Raw genomic sequence first — 26,003 nt, 5'->3', positions numbered from 1 at the left:
CTCTACATGACTTGCTCACATTTCACTTTAAAATGTTTCTTTTGGAAAATCATGGACTTGGAGAACAGACTTGTGGTTGCCAAGGGGGTGGGGGAGGGAGTGGGATGGATTGGGAGCTTGGGGTTAATAGATGCAAACTATTGCCTTTGGAATGGATTAGCAATGAGATCCTGCTCTATAGCACTGGTAACTATGTCTAGTCACTTATGATGGAGCATGATAATGTGAGAAAATAGAATGTGTAAATGTATGCGTAACTGGATCACCATGCTGTACAGTAGAAAAAAAATTGTATTGGGGAAATAATTTAAAAAATAAATTTAAAAAAAATTTAAAAAATAAAATGTTTCTTTTGCTGTTGTTGGGTTTTTGTGGGGGGGGGGTTCCTTTTTTTAGTGCCACACCCACAGCATATGGAAGTTCCCAAGCTAAGGGTCAAATGAGAGCTACAGCTGCCAGCCACAGCCACAGACACATGATATCCAAGCTGTGTTTGCAACCTACACCACAGCTCACAACACAGTATCCCCAACCCACTGAGTGAGGCCAGAGCTCTAACCCAAATCCTCATGGATACTAGTCAGATTCGTTTCTGCTGTGCCACAATGGGAACTCCCTAAAATGTATTTTACATAATGACTGTAATTAATGCAGAAACACCACCTTTCTTCAGTTAGTATTTTCCTGGTATTTCTTTTTCAATTTTTTTGCTTTCAACCTTTTGGGGTCCTTATTTTTTAGATTAGATCTCTTTTTTTGTTATTGTTGTTGTCTTTTTGCCTTTTCTAGGGCCGCTCCCCAAGGTTCCCAGGCTAGGGGTCTAACCGGAGCTGTAGCCACTGGCCTACACCACAGCCACAGCAATGCAGGATCCGAGCCGAGCCGTGTCTGCGACCTACACCACAGCTCACGGCAACGCCGGGTCCTTAACCCACTGAGCAAGGGCAGGGATTGAACCCGCAACCTCATGGTTCCTAGTTGGATTCGTTAACCACTGTGCCATGACGGGAACTCCTAGACTAGATCTCTTGCAAACAGTATTTCACATGGATTTTTTTTTTTTTTTTTTGTCTTTTTAGGGGCACACCTATGGCATATGGAGGTTCCCAGGCTAGGGGTTGAATTGGAGCTCCAGCTGCTGGCCTACACCACAGCCAGAGCAATGTGAGATCCAAGCTGCGTCTGCGACCTACAACACAGCTCATGGCAATGCTGGATCCTTAACCCACTGAGCAAGCCCAGGGATTGAACCTGTGCCCTCAGGGATGCTAGTCAGATTTGTTTCCACTGAGCCATGATGGGAACTCCATCGTAAGAATTTTTTTTAAACCAGTCTATCAATGGCGGTTTTTCAGAAAATTTTATCCACTTTACATTTGGGGACTACTGACATATTTCTATAAGTTTTACTTTTTTTTCCCTTTTTTAGGGCTGCACCCTCAGCATATGGAGGCTCCCAGGCTGGGGGTTGACTTGGAGCTACAGCTGGGGGCCTACACCACAGTCACAGCAACGCAGGATCCGAGCCGGGTCTGTGACCTACTCCACAGCTCATGACAATGCCAGATTCTTACCCCACTGATGAGCGGGGCTAGGGATCAAACCCGCAGCTCATGGTTACTAGTTGGATTCATTTTGGCTGCACCACAGTGGGAACTCCTCTAATTTTTACTCTTACTTTGTGCTTTCTAATTATTCTGATTTAACTATTGGCCTCCTTTAGCGTTAATTTAGACAGATGGAAGAAAGTGAGGCACTTATGTCATGTGTAAATTATATAACTATTTCTAATATGTAGCAATTAATTCAGAAATTTAAGTGATCATAATTTAAAAATGAAGTCAAAAGATAACATCTTTATCTTCCTCATGAATGATGCTTAGAACCTTACAATTCTCAATGCAAACAACTCTGACTAAATGTGTCACTGTTACCAGGATTTTAATTCAAGTTTTTCAAACCATCTTATATCATTGTTTTATTAAGTAAATATTGATTTAGATTTTACCCACAAATGTGCCATAAACTTCTTTTAGGGATCATCTGCCTTCTAAGATATATCATTCAGAAGTTCCTTTGGTAAAAGTCTGCTGTTATAAAATTCAAGTTTTATTTTGTTCTTTATTTTGTCCTTATCTTTGAGAGTTAAATTCAATTCTAGGTAGAGACTGTTATCTCACTCAGCACTGTGAAGATAACATTCCTTCCACTGTCTTCTGGTTTCTATATTATAGGTAAAAAGTCAATTGTTATGCCTAGATCTTGGTTTTTAACACAATATTTTTAAAAGGGGGGGAGGGGAACCAGTGCTCCTTGGAGAAATGGGAGAAATGGCTGATTCTAAGACAGGGCAAGAAATATACAAGATGATCCTAGAGCATCTTACAGTACCAGAAAGCAGGTGACAAAACAAAAAAAAACATGGTAGTTGTGGGATCTGGAGAACAAAGATTTATCTCTGAGTCAACCTCCCATTGTGCTTAGGTATACCTGAACATGTAATATCAATAACTTATCTCATCATTTTTTTCTTCCTGTTTATTCTACACCACACATGAATTGTGAAAGAATCCCAGGCTGTTTTAAAAGACAATCATTCACAAAAATACCATGTTTACCATAAATATTCCATTTACTCTATCTGTAATTGAATTAGTGATTAATAATAAAATGAAGTCTTTTTAATTCCCCTAAGTATGGAAATAAAGATATACTTCTAAAAAATTCAGGAGTCAAAGAAGACATAAGAAACCATAATGTGAAGTTTTAAAACACTAGGACTTTCAAAACACAGCAATAAGAAAAGAAACAACTTAATTTTTAAAAATGGGCAAAGACTAGCGTTCCCTAGTGGCCCAGCAGTTAAGGACTTGGCATTGTCTCTGCGTGGCTCACATTCAATCCTGGCCCAGGAACTTCCATGTGCCGCAGCTACAGTTAAAAAAATAAATTAATTAAAATAAAAATAATAAACAAAAAATTTAAATGGGAAAGACTGAATAGACACATTTCACCAAAGAGGACATAATCAATATACAAATAAAAATATGTTCAAAGTCATTAGTTAGGAAGATGCAAACTAAAACCACAATGAGCTATCACCAATATCTATTAGAATGGCAAAAGAAAAAAACAAAAATAACCCAGACAACAGCACGTTCTTATGATACAGAGCAACTAGAACTCTCAGACATTACTCACAGGGATACAAAATGGTACAGCCACTCTGGAAAATCATTTGGCAGTTTCTTATTAAATTAAATAAGCATTACACAACTCAGCAATTCCACTCCTAGGTATTTACCAGATGAAATAAAAACTTATGCACCCATAAAATACTGTACATGAAAGTTAAAATGGCTTTATTCATAATCACCAAAAACTGAAAACAACCCAAATGTCCTTCAATTTAGGAATTAATAAGTGTAGAATATCCATACAATGGAACAGTCATAAACAGAATAAGCTATTGATATATGGAACAATATGAATAAATATCAAATGCATGAAGTTTTATGTATAAATGAAAGGACGACTCAAAAGCTATATACTATTATATACAGTTATATGAACTTCTGAAAAAGGTAATATAAGGATGGAAACAGATAAGTGGATGTCAGGAGCCAAGTTTACAGGAAGAGGTTCACCACAAAGGCACAGGAGAATTTTAATGGGCAATAGAACTGTTCTAGATCTTGATTGTGGGGGTAGATAAATGACAGTAATGCTTGCCAATAATGATAGAACTATATACTAGTTATGGGTTGAATTGTGTTCCCCTAGGAGTTCATATGTTTAAGTCCTAACCCTTAGTACCTCAGCATCTGACCTCATTTGGAGATTAGGTCTTTACAAATACAATCAAGTTAAAATGAAGTCATTAGGGAGGGCCCTAATCCAACACAAGCTCAGGAACAGGAAAGACTGCCAGGAAACCACCAGAAGCTGGGCAAAAGGCACAGTACAGATTTTCTCTAGGAGCTCTCAGAAGGAACTAATAATGCCAACACCTTGATCTTGGACTTTCAGCCTCTAAAACTGTGAGATAATAAATTTTTGCTCTTTAAACCACTCAGTTTGGGGTGCTCTGTTATCGCAGTCCTAGAAAACAAAAAATTGTGAATTTTTACAATATGTAAATTATATCTTCATTTAAAAATGGAATAAAAGAGTTTGCTAGATCTTGAAGACAAATGAAAACATGTTCAATATCATTTGTCAGAATATTGGAAGTATATATAAATTACACAAGGTGATCAAATCTATATAATCTTATATACAACTGTGGTTGCAGAGGCCCTATTATAATTTCTTAAACAATAAAATAGGAATTCCTGCTGCGGCATACTGGGTTAAGAATCCAACTAAAGCAGCTTGGGTCACTGCAGAGATGTGGGTTTGATCCCCAGCTGGGTGCAGGGTGTTAAAGGATCTGGTGTTGTCACAGCTGAAGCATAGGTTGCAGCGGTGGCTCAGACTCAACCCCTGGCCAGGGAACCTCGAAATATGCCATAGATAAAGCCATGAAAAAATAAAATAAAATTAATATTTTTGGCAAAATGAACACTTAGAATTTAATAAAATTCAATTTGAGAAAAACCTTGTAGGATTTAGTTAACAGTTCTTAGAAAGAAATTTTAAATCATAAATGGTTACATTGAAAAGTAAGTTAAGGAGTTCTCTTATGGCTCAGAAGGTAAGAATCCGGTGTTACCATTGCTGTGGTTCCGGTTACAGCTGTAGTGGCTATAAAGAACCAATAGACAATAATTCCTTACATTTCTTGGCACATTTTTTCTTTCCAAATTCCACTGGACTAATTTTCCTATCCTCTGAGTACTATGTACTCTTCTTTGCAGACCAGTGCTCTAGGTGATGATAACCTCCAAAGAAAGCATTTGCCATCTCTACAAACTCAAGAGAGAGAAATTACATCTGCTTCCAAGGGCATAGCTCTTACATTCTTGGGTACTTATTACATTATCTCCACAGATTAAGCATTTTCCCTTGACAAAGACGACAGATGCTCTACTAAACACTTTTCATTTATTAATTCATTTAATCCCAAGAACAAATCTTTGAAATAGGTACTTTTTTTTTTTTTGTCTTTTTAGGGCCACACCCACAGCATATGGAGGTTCCCAGGCTAGGAGCTATAGCTGCAGGCCTACACCACAGCCAGAGCAATGCCAAATCTGAGCCACATTGCGATCTACACCATCGCTCACGGCAATGCGGGATCCTTAACCCACTGAGCAAGGCCAGGGATGGAACCTGCAACTTCATGCCTCCTAATTGGATTTGTTTCCCCTGTGCCATGAAGGGAACTCCTAAAATAGGTACTATTATTATTCCCATTTTAAGTTAGCACTGCTGAGGTAAACAGAAGTTATTTACTGAGTTGGTAATCTGAAATCAGGCAGTCTGGCTTCAGAGCTCCTGTCCCTTCAAGGCCCATTTAAAGTCCCCTTATAGATACTGCTCCTTTCTTGCTCATCAATCCTAATCTAGCCCACTCCTTTGATCTCTTCTCTACAGTCCCTTCCATCTATCCTCCTATTACCCACTACACTCTAGTTCCCAACTTCTCAAAAGTTAGCCAAAAGGAAAAGCAGTCTGGCAGACCAATCATTTCTCTGGAGGATTAAACTGAGCACAGTGTCACCTCTGCCTTCCTATCCTACCTACTCTACATCTTCCTAACCTGGAGATTCTTACCCATGTTATCCCCAAACATCTTCCAGGGTAGAAACAGAGATCACCTAGCAAAGGATTAAAACTGATTTAATTTTTCCTGAAGGATGCGTTTATGAAGTCTCCTGAAGAGAGAATGACCGTGCCTGTCCACGGGCTGCAAGAAGTTATAAGAAAGCATGGAGAATAGGAGGGAAAGAGGGATGAGGGCTATAAGGATGAGGAATGGGAATAGGAATTAAGATCTAGCGACCTTAAAAAAAATTAAAAGAAAAAAAAAGATCTAGTAACTACTAGTGGTAGGTGTTATGGACTGAACTGTGTCTCCCTCAAAATTTATAGCTTGAAATCCCAACCCCTAGTGTGTCGGTATTCAGAGATGGGGATTTGGGGAAATAATTAGGTTTAGACAATGACATGAGGGTGAGGCTCATGTATGGTGGGATCAGTACCCTTATAAAACACAGCCATGTGAGAACACGATGAGAAGGTGACTACATACAAATAAAAAAGGAGAACAAGGTCATCTCACCAAATCATTTGGGGGGACAAAAGCTTCATGTGCCATTAATGGATGTTCTAATGCGGTTATTGGACTCAGCTGGCCATTAACATCAACAGAAGTTAGTTTTTGGAGGAATAGCAAATACTCAGAAGCTCAGTTTCCAGGATCCTTGATTTTACAAAGACAAAAATATTCCAACTCCCCTCATCCTTCTCTAATTCTGAATTTAAACTGGGCTGGAAGGCAGCTTGTTTATATTGAAAATAAGTTTCAGCTGGCTCAAAAGGCAAAGATCCATTTATTCTTATAAGGCAATTTCATTTTATAGCCCTTACTAAATTTTAGCAACTATAAATGGCAAATACCTGTTTCAGAAATCTGCCAACTACAGAGAAAAAGACTAATTTTAACACAAAGTAATTTATAACACTCATCACAAATATACAAACCACAAGAGAGATATTACACAATATTCAGTACCCTTGCTATATTGAGGAAACCTCAAATTATGTAAATGAAAGCCAAAAACTTCTCAAAAGTCTCCACGTTAAAAAAGTATTCACAAAACATTGTAAAAAGTAAACAAGGTCACTAAAAGGGAATTCAATTATTACTTCCCACTAAAAACAATTACAAGATAGTTACGGCAGAATTTGCACATCATCATAACCTGTTGAAAAATTGTTTTAAAATATTATTCCAAACATTAACATAATGCTAGAGATTTTCTTCAAAAGAATCTGATAGAAAGGGAAAAGGGTGGGGGAAATGCAGGAATGGAAATAAGATAGTTCATGAATTGATAACTGTCGAAGCTGAGTAGGGGGCATATAGGGGTTTAATTCTAATTCCATATATGTTTAACATGTGTCCAACAGAAAAAATAAGCAGTTATTATATATACACTCTTGAGCAAATTTAATTCTCATATTCTAAAATAAAGAAAGACTAGTACCTTCCAATCTTTGAATTTTTGCTTTCACATAAATAATAGCTTCAAAGGGTGAAACTCTCAGCTCAAAACATGTTCCAGTCAATGTTTCAATGAAGAGCTCCATGGTATCATAGAAAGGAAGTTTGTAGTAAAATGGTCCCACATTATCTTCATTGAAGAATGGAGGATCTTTTCTGTTATCCATTATTTTGACTTTTCTAATTCCTCTGGAATATGTTGCAGGCAACTGTATTCCAGTTCTAGCCAAATCAGCTTTGAACATTGGTAATATATATCGTTGTTCATGTTTTGAGTATTGAACCTAAAAAACAAGAATAAATTTTTAACATGTCCATCTGAAAGTCTCATTCCTCCGTAAAGATTTTCTGAACACTGGCCCATACCAGTCTTCCAGACAGCACTGAATTCATTTTAGTGCTTATTATGTCTAATCCGAAACTTTTCACATTTGTCTCTGAAACCACTCTCCCAACTGGACTGTCAGATTATTAAGAACTGGTATATTTGCGATACTTTTCTGTATCTTACTGGAGCTCAGCACACACATATACCACATGCTCAACAATAAATTTTTTCTGTTGTTAGTGATATTCAAACGAATGAACTCAACATGCAGGTATGTACTTGCAAGGCTTTGAAAAAGTTATGTACATTCTTTCCTAAAACACGTAAATTATGTTTTAATATCCAAAGTTATGTTATAGCCACTGCACATTTGAGTCACGCCAAATAAAAAGAATAGCAATCACCTTTAATATGTTCCTTAAAGTAGGACTCAACTCACTAAACAATTCCAGGTTGTCTACCAATATAGCTGAGATGAGACTGAAGTTGGTGACAGACATTAGACATAATCTCTACACACAAACATACAATGGCTAATGAATATGAGTGGCAAACACAACCAACAGAAGTACTAAGATAAATTACAAGTGTATAATTAGGAGAATAGGAATAATCAAATTGATAAATTGCTACTAATCAGTGAAAACTCTATAAATGGGGACAGTCTTAAACTAAACAGACAAATGATGCATACACCTTCTTCCTGGAGAGGCAGGTAAATCTTTTTAATAGCTTTATTGAGATATAATTTACATAACATAAAATTCACCCATTTAAAGTTTAAACTTTACTAGCTTTTTTTTTTTTTTCCTTTTTTGGCTGTGTCTGTGGCATGTGGAAGTTCCCAGGCCATGTATCCAACCTGCACCACGGCAGCAACCCAAGCCACTGCGCTGACAGCGTGGGATCCTTAACTAGCTGTCCCACAAGAAAACACCATAAAATTTACTAATTTTTAGTATGTTCAGGAAATGGTATATAGTCATTCAAGGCCATTTTTAGAACATTTTCATCATCATCATAGTCATTTTTAGAACATTTTCATCAACCCAAAAAGGAACCCCATACTCTTTAGATACACATCTAAATTCTCCCATTCCCTTTCAGCCCTAGGCAATCACTAATCTACTTCCTGACCACAATTTTGCATTTTGTGGACAAGTCACATAAGTAGAATGATACAACATGTAATCTTTTGTAACTGGCTTCTTTCATTTAGCACGTTTTTTGGTTGTTTTGTGTTTTTTTTTGTTTTTTTTTTGTTTTTTTTTTTGTCTTTTTGCCTTTTCTAGGGCCGCTTCCTGAGGCATATGGAGGTTCCCAGGCTAGGGGTCCAATCAGAGCTGTAGATGCCAGCCTACGCCAGAGCCACAGCAATGCGGGATCCAAGCCGAATCTGCAACCTACACCACACCTCGCAGCAACACCAGATCCTTAACCCACTGAGCAAGGCCAGGGATCGAACCCACAGCCTCATGGTTCCCAATCGGATTCGTTAACCACTGCACCACGACGGGAACTCCCTCATTTAGCACGTTTTCAAAGTTCATCTACATTCTAGGGTGTATCATTATTTCATTCTTTTTCATCACTGAATGAAAATATCCACTGTATGAATTCTTCATGTTATTTATCCAGTCATCAGTTGATGAGCACTCTGGTTTGTTTCCATTTTTGGCTATTATGAATAATGCTATAAGAACATTCAATTACAAATTTGTGTATAGATGTATGTTTTCCTTTCTATTTCATATATATCTAGGAGTGGAACGGTTCTGTGGTAATCCCATGTTTAACAATCTGTGGGACTACGACACTATTTTCAAAAGTGGTCTGAACAATTTTACATTCCAACCAATAGTGAACAAGGGTTTGGATTTCTTCACCACCTTGCCAGTACGTCTTTTGATTAAAGCCATCCTACTGGGTACCAAGTAGTGTGTCACTGTAGTTGTGATTAGGTTTTTCTTAATGATTAAAGATGTTAAGGGAGTTTCCTTTGTGGCTCAGAGGTCAAGAAACCCGACTAGGATTCATGAGGATCCGGGTTTGATCCCTGGTTTCACTCAGTGAGTAAAAGATCTGGTGTTGCTGTGGCTGTGGTGTAGGCCAGCAGTTGCAGCTCTGATTCAACCCCTAGCCTGGGAACTTCCTCATGCTGAAGGTGCAGCGCCAAAAAAAAAGGCTTTTTAGGGCAGCACCCGAGGCATATGGAAGTTCCCAAGCTAGGGGTCAAATCGGAGCTGCAGCTGTTGGCCTATGCACAGCCATAGCAACATGAGATCCAAGCTGCATCTGTAACCTATACCACAGCTCATGACAACGCCAGATCCTTAACCCACTGAGCAAAGCCAGGGATTGAAACTGCATCCTCATAGATTCCAGTTGTGTTTGTAACCTGCTGAGCCACAACAGGAACTGCTGAGCATCTTTTTGTGTACTTATTGGCCATTTCTACACCTTCATTACAAAAATGACTATTCAGAAAGTCCATTCAGATCCTTTGGCCAATGAGTTAATTTTTCTAATGCTTTCCCAATACAAACCTTTTAACGGCTATGATTCACAAATATTTTTTCTAATTTTGTGGGTTGTCTTTTAATTTTCTTGATGGTGGGCCCTTGAAGCACAAAAATTTTCAATTTTAATGAAGCCCACTTTGGCTATTTTTCTTTTGTTGCTTATGCTTTTGGTGTTATATTTGTAAAGCTTTGACTAATTCAAGATAATGAACATTTACTTGTACATATTTTTGTACATATTGTGTAGTTTTTGCCCTTACATTTAGGTAGATAGTCTATTTTGAATTTATTTCTGTGGATATTGTGAAATAGTGACCCAGCTCTATTCTTTTGCAATTCTTTTATAATTTACTAAATTAACAGATGTCTCACCACCATTTGCTAGAAAGACTATTTTATCTCCACTGAATTGTCTTAGTGCTTCTGTTGAAACCGAGTGACCATAAATGTGAAGGTTTACTTCCAGTCCCTCAATTCTGTTCCACTTATCTATATGTCTATCCTATGCCAGTATGTCTTGTTAGCTTTGTAGTAAATTCTGAAATCAGGAAATGTAAGTCTTCTAATCTGTTTTTCTCTTTCAAGATTGTTGGCTACTCTGGGTCTTTTAAATTTCATTATGAATTATAGGATCAGTTTGTCTGTTTTGCAAAAGCACCAATTGGGATTTTGATAAAGATTATGTTGAGTCTGAAGATTAATTTGGAGAGTTACCATCTTGATAAAATTAAGTCTTCTAATCCATCAACATGTGATTGTCTTTCAGTTTTTATAACTTCTCTCATTGCTTTAAATAATATTTTATAGTTTTTAGATTAGAAGTTTGGGATTTAAAAATATATATATTCCTATGGATTTTGTTCTTTTTTATGCCACTATATATGAAATTTTTCTCAGTTTCATTGTCAGATTGTTCATTGCTAGTGTACAGAAATACAATTGATTTTAATATATTGGTCTTATACACTGGAACCCTGCTGAACTTCACTAGTTCTGCTGGATTTTTTAGTGAATTCCTTAGGATTATCCACAGATAAAATCATGTCATCAGCAAACTGAAATTTTTACTTCCTTTTTAATCTAGATGCCCTTTACCTCCTTTTCTTACCTAATCACCCTGCCTAGAATTTACAATACAAGGTTGAATAAAAGTGGTGAGAGCAAGCATTCTCGATGTTTTCCTAACTGTGGGGAAAAGCACTCAGTCTCTCACCATGAGGTATGATTTTAGCTGTGCGGTTTTCATAGATAATCAGATTGAGAATGTTCCCTTCTATCCTTACTTTGTTTAAGTGTCTTTTATTTTTTAATCATGGTGTTGGGTTTCATCAAATGCTTCTCTTCCCAGTGTCTAATGAAATGATAGTGGTTTTGGTCTCTTATTCTATTAATATGGTGTATTACAAAGACTGATTTTTTTAAATATGTTGAACCAACCTTGCATTATTGGGATATATATATTTTATATGTTATGTAATCCTGTATATATGTTGCTAGATTTGGTTTGTTAATACTTTTGAAAATTTTTTTATCCATAAAAGATAGTGATCTCATTTTCTTTATATGCCTTTGTCTGGCATAATATCAAGGTAATATCAATCTCATTAAATAAGGTGGGGAGTAATCCCCAAACGTAAGTAAATTCTTGAAAGTATTTCAGAGTGAGTAAAGCCTCAGAGTGGGAAAAGAATATTCCTAAGACTAGATACATGAACATGAACAGTAGGGAAGTGCAGGAGTCAAGAAGAAAAATGGGTAATACATTTTTTACTTTTTTTTTGCCAAAGGATTCGAGCTGAAGTCACTGCAATTTTCATAACAATGTGTTTAAAGGAGTTATTTTTGAATTGTGGTTTGACTAATAACCTACATCTCCATTGTACAGACATGATTTACACAGGCATCTAAAATATGGATTCTGGACAGACACCTGAAATCCAATGTATCCGAAACCAATTATCTTTCCTACAAACCCCTTCTGTCCTACAGTCTTCATCTCGGTAAACTGTGCCGCTATTAACATAGTCACTCAAGCTAGAAATCTAGGAACACTTTAGACTTTTCCTCCATCCCCAAGGTATCCAGAAGTGATCAAATCTAATAGTACAATTTAATATTTCTATAATCTGTCACACTCATTAGGATTAATTCACACAATCATTAGCTCTCAAATGAGCAATTATGATAGCCTAGATATAATCTTTGACTCCTGACATCACTCTTCTGATCCATTCTCTATGATGCTAACATTTTTTGTTAAAGAAGAAAGTTTAATGAAAAGTGGATTAGGACATCATATCACATAGGTCAGAAATTATTTTACTCTCAATTCTGTTCAAGGAGAGAGAGAGGTCACAAAAAGTTCTAAAATTATTTCATATTTGACTTTAGAATGTATTGCAAAGAAACCATAAATTCAGACTAAATGAGGAAAATAAATCTAAGTCTAAAGCCTGGAATTTTTTGCCTTTTAAACAGACTATTTTTTAGAGCAGTTTTAGGTTCACAGCAAAGTTGAGCAGCAAGTAGAGTTCCCAAACACTGCCTGCCTCCACACATACACAGCCTCTCCCAGAGTGGTATATTTATTACTGTTGACGAACCTACATGGACACATCATTATCACCCAAAGTCCATCGTTTACTTTAGGGTTCATTATTGGTGGTGTACATTCTACTGATATTCACAAATGAATAATAACATGTGCCCACCATTATAGTTATCACAGACTAGTTTTACTGCCCTACAAATCCGCTGTCCTTTGCCTATTCATTCCTCTGTACCCCCAATTCCTGGCAACTACTGATCTTTTTATCATCCCCACAGTTTTTTACAGAACGCCATATGGTTGGAATCATATATATATCATGTATATCACAAGCCTTTTCAGATTGGCTTCTTTCATTTAGTAATATGCATTTATATTTATTGCATATATTTTCATGGATTGATACAGCTCCTTTTTTTTTTTTGTCTTTTTAGGGCTGCACCCGCGGCTTATAGAGGTTTCCAGGCTAGGGGTTGAATTGGAGTTGTAGCTGCCAGTCTACACCTCAGCCACAGCAATGCCAGATCCAAGCTTCATCTGCCACCTACACCACAGCTCACAGCAATGCCAGATCCTTAACCTACTGACTGAGGCCAGGGATCAAACCCACGTCCTCAGGGATACTAGTCAGGTTTGTTAACCACTGAGCCATGATGGAAACTCCCAGCTCATTTCTTTAAAGCACTAAATAATATTCCAATGTCTGAATGTACCACAGTTTATCCATTCACCTACTGAAGAACACATCTTGGTTGATTATAAGTTTGGGCAATTATGAATAAAGCCACTATAAACATCCACATGCAGGTTTTTGTGTGGATGTGTTTTCAACTCCTTGGGGGTAAACGACAATGAGCAAAATTCCTGGATCTATAGTAAGAATATGTTCAGTTTTGTAAGAAACTGCAGAAGTGTTTTCCAAAGTAGTTGTTCTATTTTGCATTCCCACCAGCAATAAATAAAAGCTCTTATTGTTCCACATCCTTGCCAGCATTTGATGTTGTCAGTGTTCTGAGTTTTGACCATTCTAATGGGAATGCAGTAGAATCTTATTGTTTTAATTTGCATTTCCCTAATGTGGAACACAGTTAGTTATCTTTTCAAAACATAGAACTGATCATGTTATTTCTTAGCTCAACCACCCACAACGGCTTCCACTATCTACAGAATAAAATTCAGACTCATTAGAAAGGCTCCTAAAGTCATGCACCTCACCTTCCAGCCCCATTTTATTTATCACCTCTTCCTACAACATTTCTGGTGCTTCTATCCTCTGATAATTTGCACCTGTAGCTTCAGAACACATGAGCCTTTATGTCATTGCTCCTGCTTTGTGCTACGTAGGACCACCATTCCCACACTTAGCTATCAGGTGAGCACCTAATCATCTTTCAAGACTCAGCTCAAATAGCAACTATTCCACAAAGCCTTTTATGGCTATGCTCATTTGCACCCTGGCACCCATTATGCATTTAGCCATTACAATCAATTTCATTTTTTATATGGCTTTCTTTACTAAACTGTAAGCTCCTTAAGGAAGGGCAACATCTGATTACCATCCCATCACCTAGCACAGTATATACAGGTACTCATTAAAGGTTTGTTCAGTGAAAGAGTAAATAAATATTCTCTCTCAACTGATACTAGGAAGAAACTTGTGAGACAGGTTTGGGTATTACCCTTGTTTTAGAAATGAAGAAATGTTTAGTTATGCTACTAAAGTTGGTTTGGAAGAATGTTGGTTTCCCAATGGAACCATTTTATCATTCACTCCAAACTCCACCAAAGTTTACCGACTCATGACATACATGTACAGAGATCTTGGCTATGGTTAATTTTTATAACACTAATTGGAAGTATAATTAATTAAGTAGGGACCCTGAATTTCATTATGCGTCCTGAAGAGACGGCATCACAGGAAGAAAAGCTGTTACTGGCAGCACAGCTGCTCTGAGTGTTGTCATACTTTTTATCAAAATAATGATAACAAGGAGTTCCCATTGTGGCACAGCAGAAATGAATCCAACTAGTAACCATGAGGTTGTGGGTTCGAATCCAGCTAGCAACCATGAGGTTGTGGGTTCGATCGCTGGCCTTGCTCAGTGGGTTAAGGATCAGGTATTGCCATGAACTGTGGTGTAGGTCACAGATGTGGCTCGGTTCCCACGTTGCTGTGGCTGCAGCGTAGGCCAGCAGCTGTAGCTCCGATTTGACCCCTAGCCTGGGAACCTCCATATGCCATGGGTGTGGTCCCTTATGAAGCAAAAAATTTTTTTTTAATTATAATGATAACAAATATAATAACAAAGTAATGTGCTAACAGTTTTTCTAGTGATAGTGGTAAAAAACCGTACTTTTAAGTGAAAGACAAATAAGTGGCTGTATTGCTCAGGGTTTGTTTCTTAGATCTTTTTTTTTTGGCTGTGCCCACACATATGAAAGCTCCCAGGCCAGGGATCAAACCCATGCCACAGCAGCAACCCAAGCCACTACAGTGACAGAGCCAGATCCTTAACCCTCTGCTCCACAAAGGAACTACCCTCATATCTTTAATACATTGAAATACCTGTAGGAATAATGACTGTATGAAGTTAACCCTTAACTCCTTTTTCAATCATACTGAAATGACTGATTTTATAATATGGTTTTGGATAACATGTGGATTTTTAAGAACATACTTATCATGCTATAGTAAATAAGAATGTATTACAGAATTATCAATGTCTGGAATCCCTTAAAGGCAGCAGCATTCCAATCCACACAGTAAAAGATCTATGTGGATTCCAATTCCCGTAGTAAGAGGTCTGGGGTCAGGAATGCTGAAGTGAACGTTACAGAAATAAAGGCCTGGGTGATCAGTTCTGCCCAAGGAATTTAGAGACAGAAGTTATAAGTAGCACTTCTTTTACCTCAGTACTTTTCCATAGCAATACCCTGAACATTATAAACAAGTAGTGGCAGAAGGTAACATAAAGACAGATTTGCAAGTCCTTCATCAGTAATGAGAATGGATAAAGTAATCATGGGCTAAAAGAAAAAATAGCACAGCACCAATTGCAATGTAACATTCACCATAAATTTGGGCCCTAATTAATTGAGTAATTTCCAATATCCAAAAAGAAGCAAAACTGAAATGAATGCCTCTAGGAAATAATTATACCTCTCAGCAGGAGAAATTACTGTAACAGAGGACAAAAATAAAGATTTGAATTTTGATTAACCCATACTAGAGGACTAGATGATGGCAGAGAAGCAAATGGAAGTTCCATCAGATCAAAGACCTAGCCAGTATTAAAAATGGGGTCCATGGACAACTTCTGAAAGCTGTGTGTGATCAGTCTTGACTGAGCACATTATGGAACTCTATGATGTTGAAAAACAAGGGGCAATGAAGACTCAAAAACAGGATGGGAAATGATAGAAGGACAGCGAAAAACTAGAAGAGGAAGAGAAAAGGGAGAAGGCAGAGAAAAAAGTGCCTGCAGAATTTTTACCAATAATTAAAAAAAAAAAAAACACTAAAAGTAATGCCATCAAATACATTTCTAAATCAATTCCCCAAACATTTCTCTTATCTCTTCTGAAAAAGTTCTTAAAACACAACCACCAAAGATGAAAGGGAAGTTAAAGGCAGGTAACGCAATAATAGTGCTGAATCAGTAATTTCAATAACTTGGAATCAGCTTTATCCTCCATCCTAAAGAATATTAGCCATATACGAGGAGTTCTTATAAACTCTCCCCCCAACATAGAGTTATAGCATGTTATGCAGCCCTTAAAAATACTATCTTTTAATGAACTGTTTTTTATTAATGTCTGGAAATATCCCTAAGTTTTAAGTACAAGTTTCAGAACTATATCCACTACATCATGCATCTATACCCTAAACTGTGAAATCAATTTTCTACTGGGCCTGGGAAATCCTTCGGAGCCAACGCCTCCTCGAGCCTTCAATGTACAGACACTTGTAGAGGACGGAGTCACCTGCGCAGCCCGTGCTCCTCCAGGATAAACTCCAGCTACCCAGACGCAAGGGCCTGATCTGGAGGGCAGCGCTCAGGCTTCACGTCAGAAGCAGCGACTTGGAGAGCAGCACCTGCCGGGCGGGGCGGGGCACCCCGCGTCGCGCTCGTTGAGGGATCGAAAGTGGAGGCTGAAGGAGACCCGCCGCGCAGCTCTCGGGCAGCCGCGGCGGAGGGGGCACGGCCTGGAGGCTGGCGACGACAGCGCGGCCCTCCCCATCCCGCCCGCTTGCCCTCACCTGCTCTCGTCCACTCACTCGCCAGCCCGCAAGCCCATAGAGAGGTGCGGCCCCCGCGAGCTATGCCGCGGCGGGCACACACCAGCAACGCTTCGCAGCCGCGCCCCCGCCTCTTTGTGACACCACGTACCAATCGCTCGCTGGCGCTCACGTCACCCTCCAATCAGCAGGGGCGGGGGCGGGGCCCTGCTGCCCGACGCCGGCGGTTGCTCGGGAGCCGGGGCTCCCTCGGGGTTCGGTGGTGGTTGTCGGTTAGGAGAGGCCCGGATGTTAATCCTTTATTACCAGCAGTGGCCACCTAACTAGGGCCGGAGCGGGCGGGCTGGAGAACGGTAGCCCCGGCTTCTGGGAACGGTGGAGTTGGCCTCTGGCCGGAGGAGGTGTGGACAGTACCTTTCTTCCCTGCGACCAACCTAAGGCGCTCGACTGGAGGTGCTTGACGTGCTGGGGGATAGTCCCAGTCGATGGTCTTTTCAGAGCCAGTGCACTTCTGGTGCAGTCCGGGCCGGCCAGCTTTAAACAGAGCACCCTTCCTGCGCTTCACTGTCCCCTAACGTTTGTGGCCTCGCCTACCTCATCTGAAATATGAGGCCGTTGCCATGCCTGGTTGAAAGAAGAGCGAGAGCAAACAAGCTCTAGGTCTTACTCATTTATTCCTCATCCATTTGAAATTGAGTGGGTACCTCAGGCTGTTAAATCCCAGCGTCAGGTATGCCCAGCCACCTGTTTGGGGTTTTTTTTTTGGGGGGGGGGTTGTTTTTTGGGTTTGTTTGGTTTTTTTGGCTCCAGTTTCCAAGCTGTTCAACTTGGGTGTAACAAACACATAACACAAACCTTCCAGCCTGATAAGGAGCCTCGCTGCTTCTCTTTCTCTTCATTTCCCATGGGTATTCTAAATCCAAACCTTAAGGATTTTCCAACTCTGTTGTCCTACAATTTTACTAGGTGGATTACTCATCTGACCATGAACAGGAATCTCCCTGTCACTGCAGTTTTACTCATTTTTGTGACTTCAAGGAACCAATCTAGAATGAACCCCAGTACCTTATATCCATCGTTCTATCCTTTTCTGACTCTCCTCAGAGATTCCACCTACCAATTTTATCTCCACAATTCAACTAACTATTGAGCATAATCTGGGGCTTATGAGACCCTGGGTTTTCACTCAACTTCAGGCTCTCTCATCACTGGTTCCTTCTTAAACTGTAATACTGAATAGATGGAGTCCCCTGAGAACAGAGATATGACTATTATCATTGTATACTAAGCTCAAAAACAGTGCCTGTGATGAAGGAATCTTACTGAATTAAAGCCTTAATTTCTAAACCTGCCTCCCCTCTCAGGGAAAACTAAGAGGATGAGCTTTGGAGTCAAGGAGATGAGCTTAAAACCTTGGGTAGCTCTGTTACCTTGGTCCAAATCATTCATTCTCATCATCATCATGTGCCACTTTTCAAATGCCAGATAGTTAACAAGGATCTCTGCATATTCTCTTCATAATCCTGCAAGGGATTTTACTAAAACCCCTACTTGACAAAGGAGGAAATAAAAACTAAGAAAGGTAAAACAATTTGCCTACACTCTAAGTAGGAGAACCAGATTTAAATCTAGGTCTCATTACAAAAATCCAAACTTATTCCACTATTCCACTCTCCTTCCAGATTTTAGCGTTATCTGTGAAATTCCTATCTGCTAATAGAAACTGAATAACATAAAAAGTGAATGGTCGGAGTTCTTGTCACGGCACAGTGGAAACGAATTCAACTAGAAACCATGAGGGTTCGGGTTTGATCCCTGGCTTCGCTCAGTGGGTTAAGAATCCGGCATTGCTGTGAGCTGTGGTGTAGGTCACAGATGTGTCTCGGATCTGGTATTGCTGTGGCTCTGGCGTGGGCAGGGAGCAACAGCTCCAATTAGACCCCTAGCCTGGGAACCTCCATATGCTGCGGGTGCAGCCCTAAAAGTACAAAAGACAAAAAAAAGTGAATGGTCTACCATCAGACCAGTGAGTGTTCAGTTCCTTCCCCCTTTCAAGCCCCTCAAAATAGCAATTTGCACATTTTCTAACACTATTGTCTCCTGAATTCCCTGGAATCAATCCTAACGATGGATCAGCAGATTTGCTCCATCCAAAAGAAAAACATGTTTAACAAATGCTGAGTCTCATCCCACACTGGGCTCAGACTCAGAGCAGGAAGCTATACACAAGTAACCAAAGGAACAGAAGGAAGATGAATAAAAGAGACAAATGGAATAGGCAATTGGGTCATTCTCACAGCAGAGCAGGGCAAACAGCTGATCTGTGAGAGCTATTTAAAAATCTCTGAGTATGAGAAATTCCCAATTCAACCTTAAAAGTACTCAAGGAAGAAGTTAGTGTCTTCATAATGGGCAAAGCCACCTGGTTCAGCTTACAAGATTGTGCCATGGTTACAGATTGAATACTAATGGCACAGCACAGGAAAACAGACTAAAAGAGGGATCCGCCATCCACAATGGACAATAGCTATAGAACATTCCCACCAAGGCAGAGTTCCACGGAACAGTGCTGCTCTAGAAGCTGACATTTACGTCCTCGGCAATTCTCCCTACCATTACCTGGGTTCATTCTGCCTCTTTCACAAAATAATGCAAAGCTCAAGGAAGGGAAATGAATGCCTTAGGGCAAAGATCAGCAAGTTCTTTCTGCAAAGGGCCACAAAGAAAATATCTTAGACTTTGTGAGCCACCCAGTCTCTGACATAGCTACTCAGCTCTGGCATTGTAGGTAGGGTGAAAACAGCCATAAACAATAGGTAAATGAATGAGTATGGTTGCCTTCCAATAAAACTTTATTTTCAAAAACAGAAAGTAGAAGGCCACAGTTTGCCAAACCTTGCTTTAGTGGACATGTAGAGCCATTTTTAGAATTCAGTGGAATGAGAGGAAACCTTCTCTCCTACTGCAAAGACTCCTGAAGTACACAGTCTCTCACCCTCTTCCTCTATGGAGTGCCCAGGCTCTAAGTTAGAGCGCCCATCCAAGTAAGAAAGATGCCTGGTCATCTGTCTGGCACTTGCTACCTCTGGGAGTCCCTGCCCACCCATGACAGGCACAAATAGGTTTCTTCTCTAATAGACCCTAAACTATGGCCCTACCAAGGTTAATTAAATCAAAATATAGTTCAAAAAAAGGAAAAAACCCACAACCAAAAATAATAACAAAACACTGGGAAACATTTATTTTTGTTGTGCAGTATTAAGCATGATTAAAACCAGTACAGAAAAATACTAGGTATGTTGGATAAGATGTGACCTAGCTGTTTCAGTATTTGCTTTTTATAATTCAGTTAACAATAAGCACATAAGACAGCATCGTTAACTCAAGGATGTGGTTGAAGGCTACCCTGTATACTCTACTGGCCTCCAAAGGCGTTCAAAGGATCATCAAATATGTTGGACACCTTCTGTTCAGATCTTGGTTCAGGCACTGTCTGTGAAGATCGACTTTTTGGTTTGGTTGACTTAGCCTGGATACCAGAGGAGAAGATATCATCTTTAAAAAAGGAATTAAAAAAAAAAGGAAAAAAGAAAAGAAAAGAGAATTGTTGAATAGGCAAGAAAATGGGTGCTTTTAAGACACATCTACACAAACCACCAATGATTCAAGTCTGGTAACAGTGTGGGATACCCCAGAACACCAAGATAGAGCTAGCACTCTTAGATTCTGGTCCTGGCTCTGCTACTAAGTTTTATGATCACATAAAAGTTATAGTTTCTCTCTGAGCATAATTTTCACAGTTACAAAGCTGTGTGTGTGCACATGCAGGGGAGGAAAAGGGGGAGGGGGACAACTGTATCTGCAATCCAGGCCCTAGCTTTACCATCTGTGACATTATACTTATTTTTATACTCTTTTCCCACTGGATTTTAAAAGGAAAGGGCACTAAAAATAAGCAAAGGGAAATACAACACAGGTCACCCTCTTTCAGAATAAATGTAGCTATTTTAGGCATCACGATGCTAAGAATTTAAGTCTTTAGGACTGTATTTGTGTTTAGCGTTTCACTGACTCCTGTGTTCCATGTCTCATCTTACACAGCAATGTTACTAACCTAGGAATCTTCCTGCTGGGACTCTATTTTAAAGAGATTTTAGCATGTATACATAAAGATATGTCTACACAAATGTTAAAGACCATGGCATCATTTGTAATTAAAAAAAAAAAACACACACACAGAAACAATCTAGATCTCCCTCACCAGGCTAATGGCTAAATACAAAGCAATTGTACACAACTACTGAAAACAAAGAAGCAGATCTCTATGTGCTGACATAGGAGACACTGTGACTAAAAGGAAGAGCAGAACAGGCACATATAGTCTTACTTTGGAAAAAAATAAGTATATATTTAACATGTATGCAAACCTATATTACTACCACCATGTCTGAAAGGGGACACATCAAACTGTCAATAATAGTTACCTCCAGTGGTTGCTTTCCACTTTTGACATTTTCTGAATAGTATAAATCTATTGCAACATACATGTATTACTTTTTTTTCAAAGAAAAGTCTCTTCCTACCCTGTGGCGGGAAGCAGGTAGAGATAGAGCACACTTGCTTGGGGAGTAGCACCAGTGTAGCTTTGTGGCATCAGCTTTCTCCCAGTCAACCCCAAGGCCTAGACTAGAAGAGGGGAGGGGAGGGGAGGGAGGAGGTGTGCATGTGGCCTCAGGCCAAGTCCTATGTGCCAACACAGGACATATGAGAAGCTCTACATTTAGGGTTATGGCTTGCCCATTAGTAAAGCAGCTGTTACACCATGGAGGGAAAATGAGCATGTTTATAAACACAGATCTTTGGAGAGATACAAAGTCTGCATCATAGCCTGATTTCCTGTATATTCCTGCGCTCCTCCTGCACTGTCCCTCCATTTCTAAACCACTGATGCTCACTCCCCAGCAAGAACTACATTAGGCCGAGGGAGCCACCTCAGCCTGTTTTAGCATGTAGGGTAGTTTCTGTCCCTACTTTCATGGCATTACTGTTCAGATTTCTCCCAGATGATTGGTAAGGGGACACTAAGATAAAAGTTAAATTAGACTTAAAAGTCAAACTCTGGGCTCCTTCGAACTCCTTGACGTCTATCATAACAAAATCTTGTTTCACCAAAATGACCAGTCCATTTACTTATTCATCTTCGGTCTAACTCAGGATTACAGAGCAGGTCAAAGGAAACCCCTCTTGGGGAGCATTTTCCAGGAATGAGTTAAGACAAAGATAGCAGGAGAAATATCAAATCACTGAACGGTAATGAATACATCGTGTAGAAAACCAAACTTACCCATATCATCATCAAATATAGACTTAGCTTCCACCTTCTTTTTGGACTTTTCTTTTGGTTTTACAGTTAGGTCAGCAAAGATATCAATATTATCATCAAACAAGTTGGAGTCAAATGTTCTTTCCTTCTCTCTTATTTTTTGTGAAGGCTTAATTGCCTCTGTAGCAAATATATCATCCTTGTAAGCCAAAAAAAACAAGCGAAACAATTTTAATTTTCCCTATACTACACATACTAATTCCAACAAGTTACAGAAATGCAAACTTCCACAGTGTTCTGGAAGAGCCATGTGACCTGCCCCTCCTCCTAGGATGTGCTACTCCAGACCTCTGCCTGGCCCAGTCCTTCTCATTCTTCTAGTCCACACTCAAATGCAAGCTCTGCACAGAACCCTTCTCACCAGTCCTATGGGAAGGAGCACCTCCCGCCTCAACACATGGCTCTGCCCCACTGCCCTGGGTTGTCTTCTTTATGGCACTTAACCTTACCTGAAAAGGTCATTTATACACTGCCCTGGCTATACCAGATTCCCTTCCCTGAGAGCTCTGGTCCTAGTTCCCTGAGCCTCTAGTACCCAGATGCTCAATAAACATCTGCCCGGAGAGTGTCACTGATGGCCTTACTGCCTGTGTTAAGTCATCAGCTTCAGCCAGGGCCTGTTTCCCCCAGAACCAGAGGTTAAACACTCAAGCTGCAGAGATACTACTGTATGTATGATGACTGCAGCAACATCTTGATAAAAACCACAAAATGCAAGATTTGTACCAATGGTTATGGCCAGAAACAAAACAGAAGACCATTTTTGGATAAGTTTCAGTGTCACTAATAAGAGAACCTAATTACACCTACTAAGCGAGTAGATACCAGGCAGCAATAAAACAGGTTTACTGAAATCTATGGTTCAGAGGAGCCGATCACGTATTTTCCTTAACAAAGAACCAGGAACAAAAGTGTACTGTTATGTCCTATTACCTCAAAAATATCTTGTGCTTTTGAGGTAACATCCTGCTGACCATTGGATTTTGACTCATTCTTCTTGCCTTTCTGGTCTGTAAAGAGATCATCCTCATCTTCCAGGAGAGGGAAAGGATTTGCTTTTTTGGTTGGTTTTGGTTTAACGGACTGAAAGAGATCATCATTACTGCCTGCCTCACTGAGAGCAGGAAACATGGGGCTTCGTTCCTTACTTCCCCCTGCCAGGTTCGCCGGGCTATCCGCTGCCTTCGCCTTGGCTTTTCTTCTGCCCGTGGACTGAGATGTGACACCCTTGGAAAAGATATCTCCAGAATCAAAAAGGTCATCCTCGCGAGGCTGCCCCAGAGGTTTTGCAAAGGGGCTTCTGTCCACTCCAGGCACAGGACCACTTGCCCAAGTTGGAGCAGCAGCTGCCAAGGCCTCCTCAGAGCTGCCTTCTCTGCCTGCTGCTCCAGGCTGTGGCTGACGGCCACCTGGGGAAATGGCGCCAGATGCCAATTGTGTAATAAATCCTCTGGGGATACTCATGTCCTCAGCCTCACCAGACTCCTGGGCAGCCAACCGCCGAGCTGCACGTGTCTGTGGTCTGCGCTTCCCTCTCACTTTGACCCGGCTCTGCAATGGCAAAAAACCACATGCTGATCTGATCACTTTTAAAAGGAACTCGAAGCTAACAGCAAATAATCAGCTGTAAGGCTGTTTGGTCCACAATGACCAAGACATGATCTAACACAAAGGAGAGGTTATTTCTTAAAGATTTCAGAAGGTATTTAATAGCTCCTAGGACTCCAAGACTAAGTCACTCTTAATCCTTTACTGTTCCCTTTTTCTGGGGTCTTTTGAGGGTACTCTCAGTTCAATTTCATACAGAAATCGTCATCTGCTACTGGAACTCGGCAAAGTAGGCAGGTGGGTGCCCTGTATCCCCCAGCACTCCCTGGCCCCTACTCTGCCCTCAGTTTAAATTTGGGTATCTTTCAAAAAGAGAAAGAATCAAAGGACTGCTGGTTAGGGAGCTGGCCTAAAATCAGGCTCCAGGAAGACAGAGATATGACAATAAAGAGAGGTGATCTTTGGTGCTCTTTTTCTTCAGGTAAACAAACACTCAATCCAAATGTTAAATACTGCACATAAAAATTGTGGCTTAGGAATCAGAATTTTCAATTTAACCTCAAAACATGAGTCACTTATTATGTACAATGAATATTTGTAATATTCTCCAAAACATACCATGAAATAGTTTTAACAAGGCACATGTGGGAATTCCCATCATGGCAAAGCTATAATGAACCCAACTAGAATCTATGAGGACATGGCTTCAATCCATGGCCTTGCTCAGTGGGTTAAGGATTAAGCGTTGCTATGAGCTATTGTGTAGATGGAAGAAGTGGCTTGGATCCAGCACTGCTATGGCATAGGCTGGTAGCTGCAGCTCTGATTTGACCCCTAGCCTGGGAACTTCCACATTCCACAAGTGTGGCCCTAAAAAGACTAAAAAAAAAAAGAAGAAAAAGGCACATGCTACTTTGGACCAAGTACTTGACTTGTGTTTGCCTATTTCAAGAAAATTTCACAAATTATTTCACAAAGTAGCTAACTTAAACTTAACAAATAGATATATATATATTGGAGTTCCCGTTATGGCTCAGTGGTAAACGAATCCGACTAGGAACCATGAGGTTGTGGGTTTGATCCCTGGCCTCACTCAGTGGGTTAAGGATCCGGTGGTGCCATGAGCTGTGGTGTAGGTCGCAAATGTGGCTTGGATCCCATGTTGCTGTGGCTCTGGCGTAGGCCAGTGGCTAGAGCTCCGATTAGACCCCAAGCCTGGGAACCTCCATATGCTGCGGGTGCGGCCCTAGAAAAGACAAAAAGACAAAAAAAAAATAAAAATAAAAATAAATATATATATATAAAAACAAAAGGAGGAATGTTTTATTTTTCATAAGGAAAACAGGCAACACTTGAAATGAATGTATCTGCAGAGTATCCAAGTACTGCTGCTTACTCAGAGAACAACTAAGACCTTTCGGAGAAGAAAAACTGGACAGGAAAAAAGAGAACCAACTAAAATAAAAGCAAAACCTCAAGGAGTTCACAGTCCATCCAGCACAAGTCCACAGGAACAGTGTGACAGGACCGTCACTGCCATGGGACCTCAGGGAGGGAGCCCAGGACAGGGGCAGGAGGGGAAACAGCACAGAAGCTGTGAAGTTTGTGCAGAGCTGTCGATGAGGAAGAGCATTCCTGACAAGGAGGGAGCACAGGCTGATGGCAGCAGGTTCAGGAAACAGAGCCTGGTGTGACTGGATTTAGGCTGAAAGCTTTGGTTAGCACAGACTGTAAAAGGTTTTAGTTCCAAACCAAGGAGCTTGAACATCCTCCTTTGAGCAGTAAGAAGACAACAGAGGAAGCACACGGTTAAGGACATGATCCGCTGTCCTGTTTATAGTGTAGGAGAGCAGGAGAGCAGAATGTAAATGCAACAAGCACAGGCAGTGGGGGTGGACACAGAACTAGGGAGACGGAAGGAAAGACAAGGCACCTCCTTCAATTGAGGGACTGGAGTCAGCCTTGCGTAGGTAGGTGATAAACTTGGAAGAAACATACAAATTGTTCTGGTTTAAAAAAAAAAAAAAGCAGGCAAAGGTGGATGCATCACCTTGTTCGCACTGTGTAAGGTGTCTGCCTGAGCTGGAAGATCAAAACTCACGCCGGCCTCCCCACTCCCAGGAAGAGTGGGCATACTTTCCAGACTCTGGATCCTCCCGGGTTCAGATGAAGGAACACCCAGTTCTGGCAAAACAGGCTTCATCCCAGAAGTCTGGGAAGCTGCTGCAGGCAGCAAGGCTGCTGGGTTAATGGCTAAATTTGC

General features: G+C 40.1%; 2 protein-coding genes across 26 annotated transcripts in view; both read right to left on the bottom strand.

Moving 5' to 3' along the window:
- ZFAND4 (zinc finger AN1-type containing 4) overlaps nt 1-16,962 on the bottom strand; it is a 70,464-nt gene extending 53,502 nt beyond the window's left edge. For 7 of the 14 annotated variants that reach the window (XR_014825492.1, XR_014825493.1, XM_084992576.1 and 4 more), the window contains exons 1-2: nt 16,831-16,937; nt 7,155-7,455 (exon numbers count right to left, since the gene is read on the bottom strand). Coding sequence is in view for 10 of the 14 variants with exons in the window: in XM_084992576.1 (XP_084848702.1) it covers nt 7,155-7,416 (262 nt within the window). In the remaining 4 variants the exon portion in view is untranslated. Of the gene's footprint in view, nt 1-7,154; nt 7,456-16,553 lie in introns of all 14 variants that reach the window. The other 7 variants (XR_014825495.1, XR_014825494.1, XM_084992571.1 and 4 more) reach the window with 3 other exon arrangements.
- Nucleotides 16,963-20,024: 3,062 nt separating this feature from the next.
- LOC100522401 (WASH complex subunit 2A) overlaps nt 20,025-26,003 on the bottom strand; it is a 58,697-nt gene continuing 52,718 nt past the window's right edge. For 8 of the 12 annotated variants that reach the window (XM_084996503.1, XM_084996506.1, XM_003133111.7 and 5 more), the window contains 4 exons: nt 25,791-26,003; nt 23,126-23,743; nt 22,154-22,331; nt 20,025-20,364 (listed from right to left, as the gene is read on the bottom strand). In XM_084996503.1, coding sequence (XP_084852629.1) covers nt 20,225-20,364; nt 22,154-22,331; nt 23,126-23,743; nt 25,791-26,003 — 1,149 coding nt within the window. In that variant the 3' untranslated portion in view covers nt 20,025-20,224. The remainder of the gene's footprint in view (nt 20,365-22,153; nt 22,332-23,125; nt 23,744-25,790) is intronic. The other 4 variants (XM_084996510.1, XM_084996511.1, XM_084996512.1 and 1 more) reach the window with 1 other exon arrangement.

The sequence above is a fragment of the Sus scrofa genome, chromosome 14 (genome assembly GCF_054392235.1).
Source record: "Sus scrofa isolate SSC_HxYL_T2T_F1_AM1 chromosome 14, Sscrofa_HxYL_maternal_Yorkshire_Landrace_v2.0, whole genome shotgun sequence".
NCBI classification, from domain to species: Eukaryota; Metazoa; Chordata; class Mammalia; order Artiodactyla; family Suidae; genus Sus; species Sus scrofa.
This window is presented reverse-complemented; position numbering and strand designations above follow the sequence as displayed.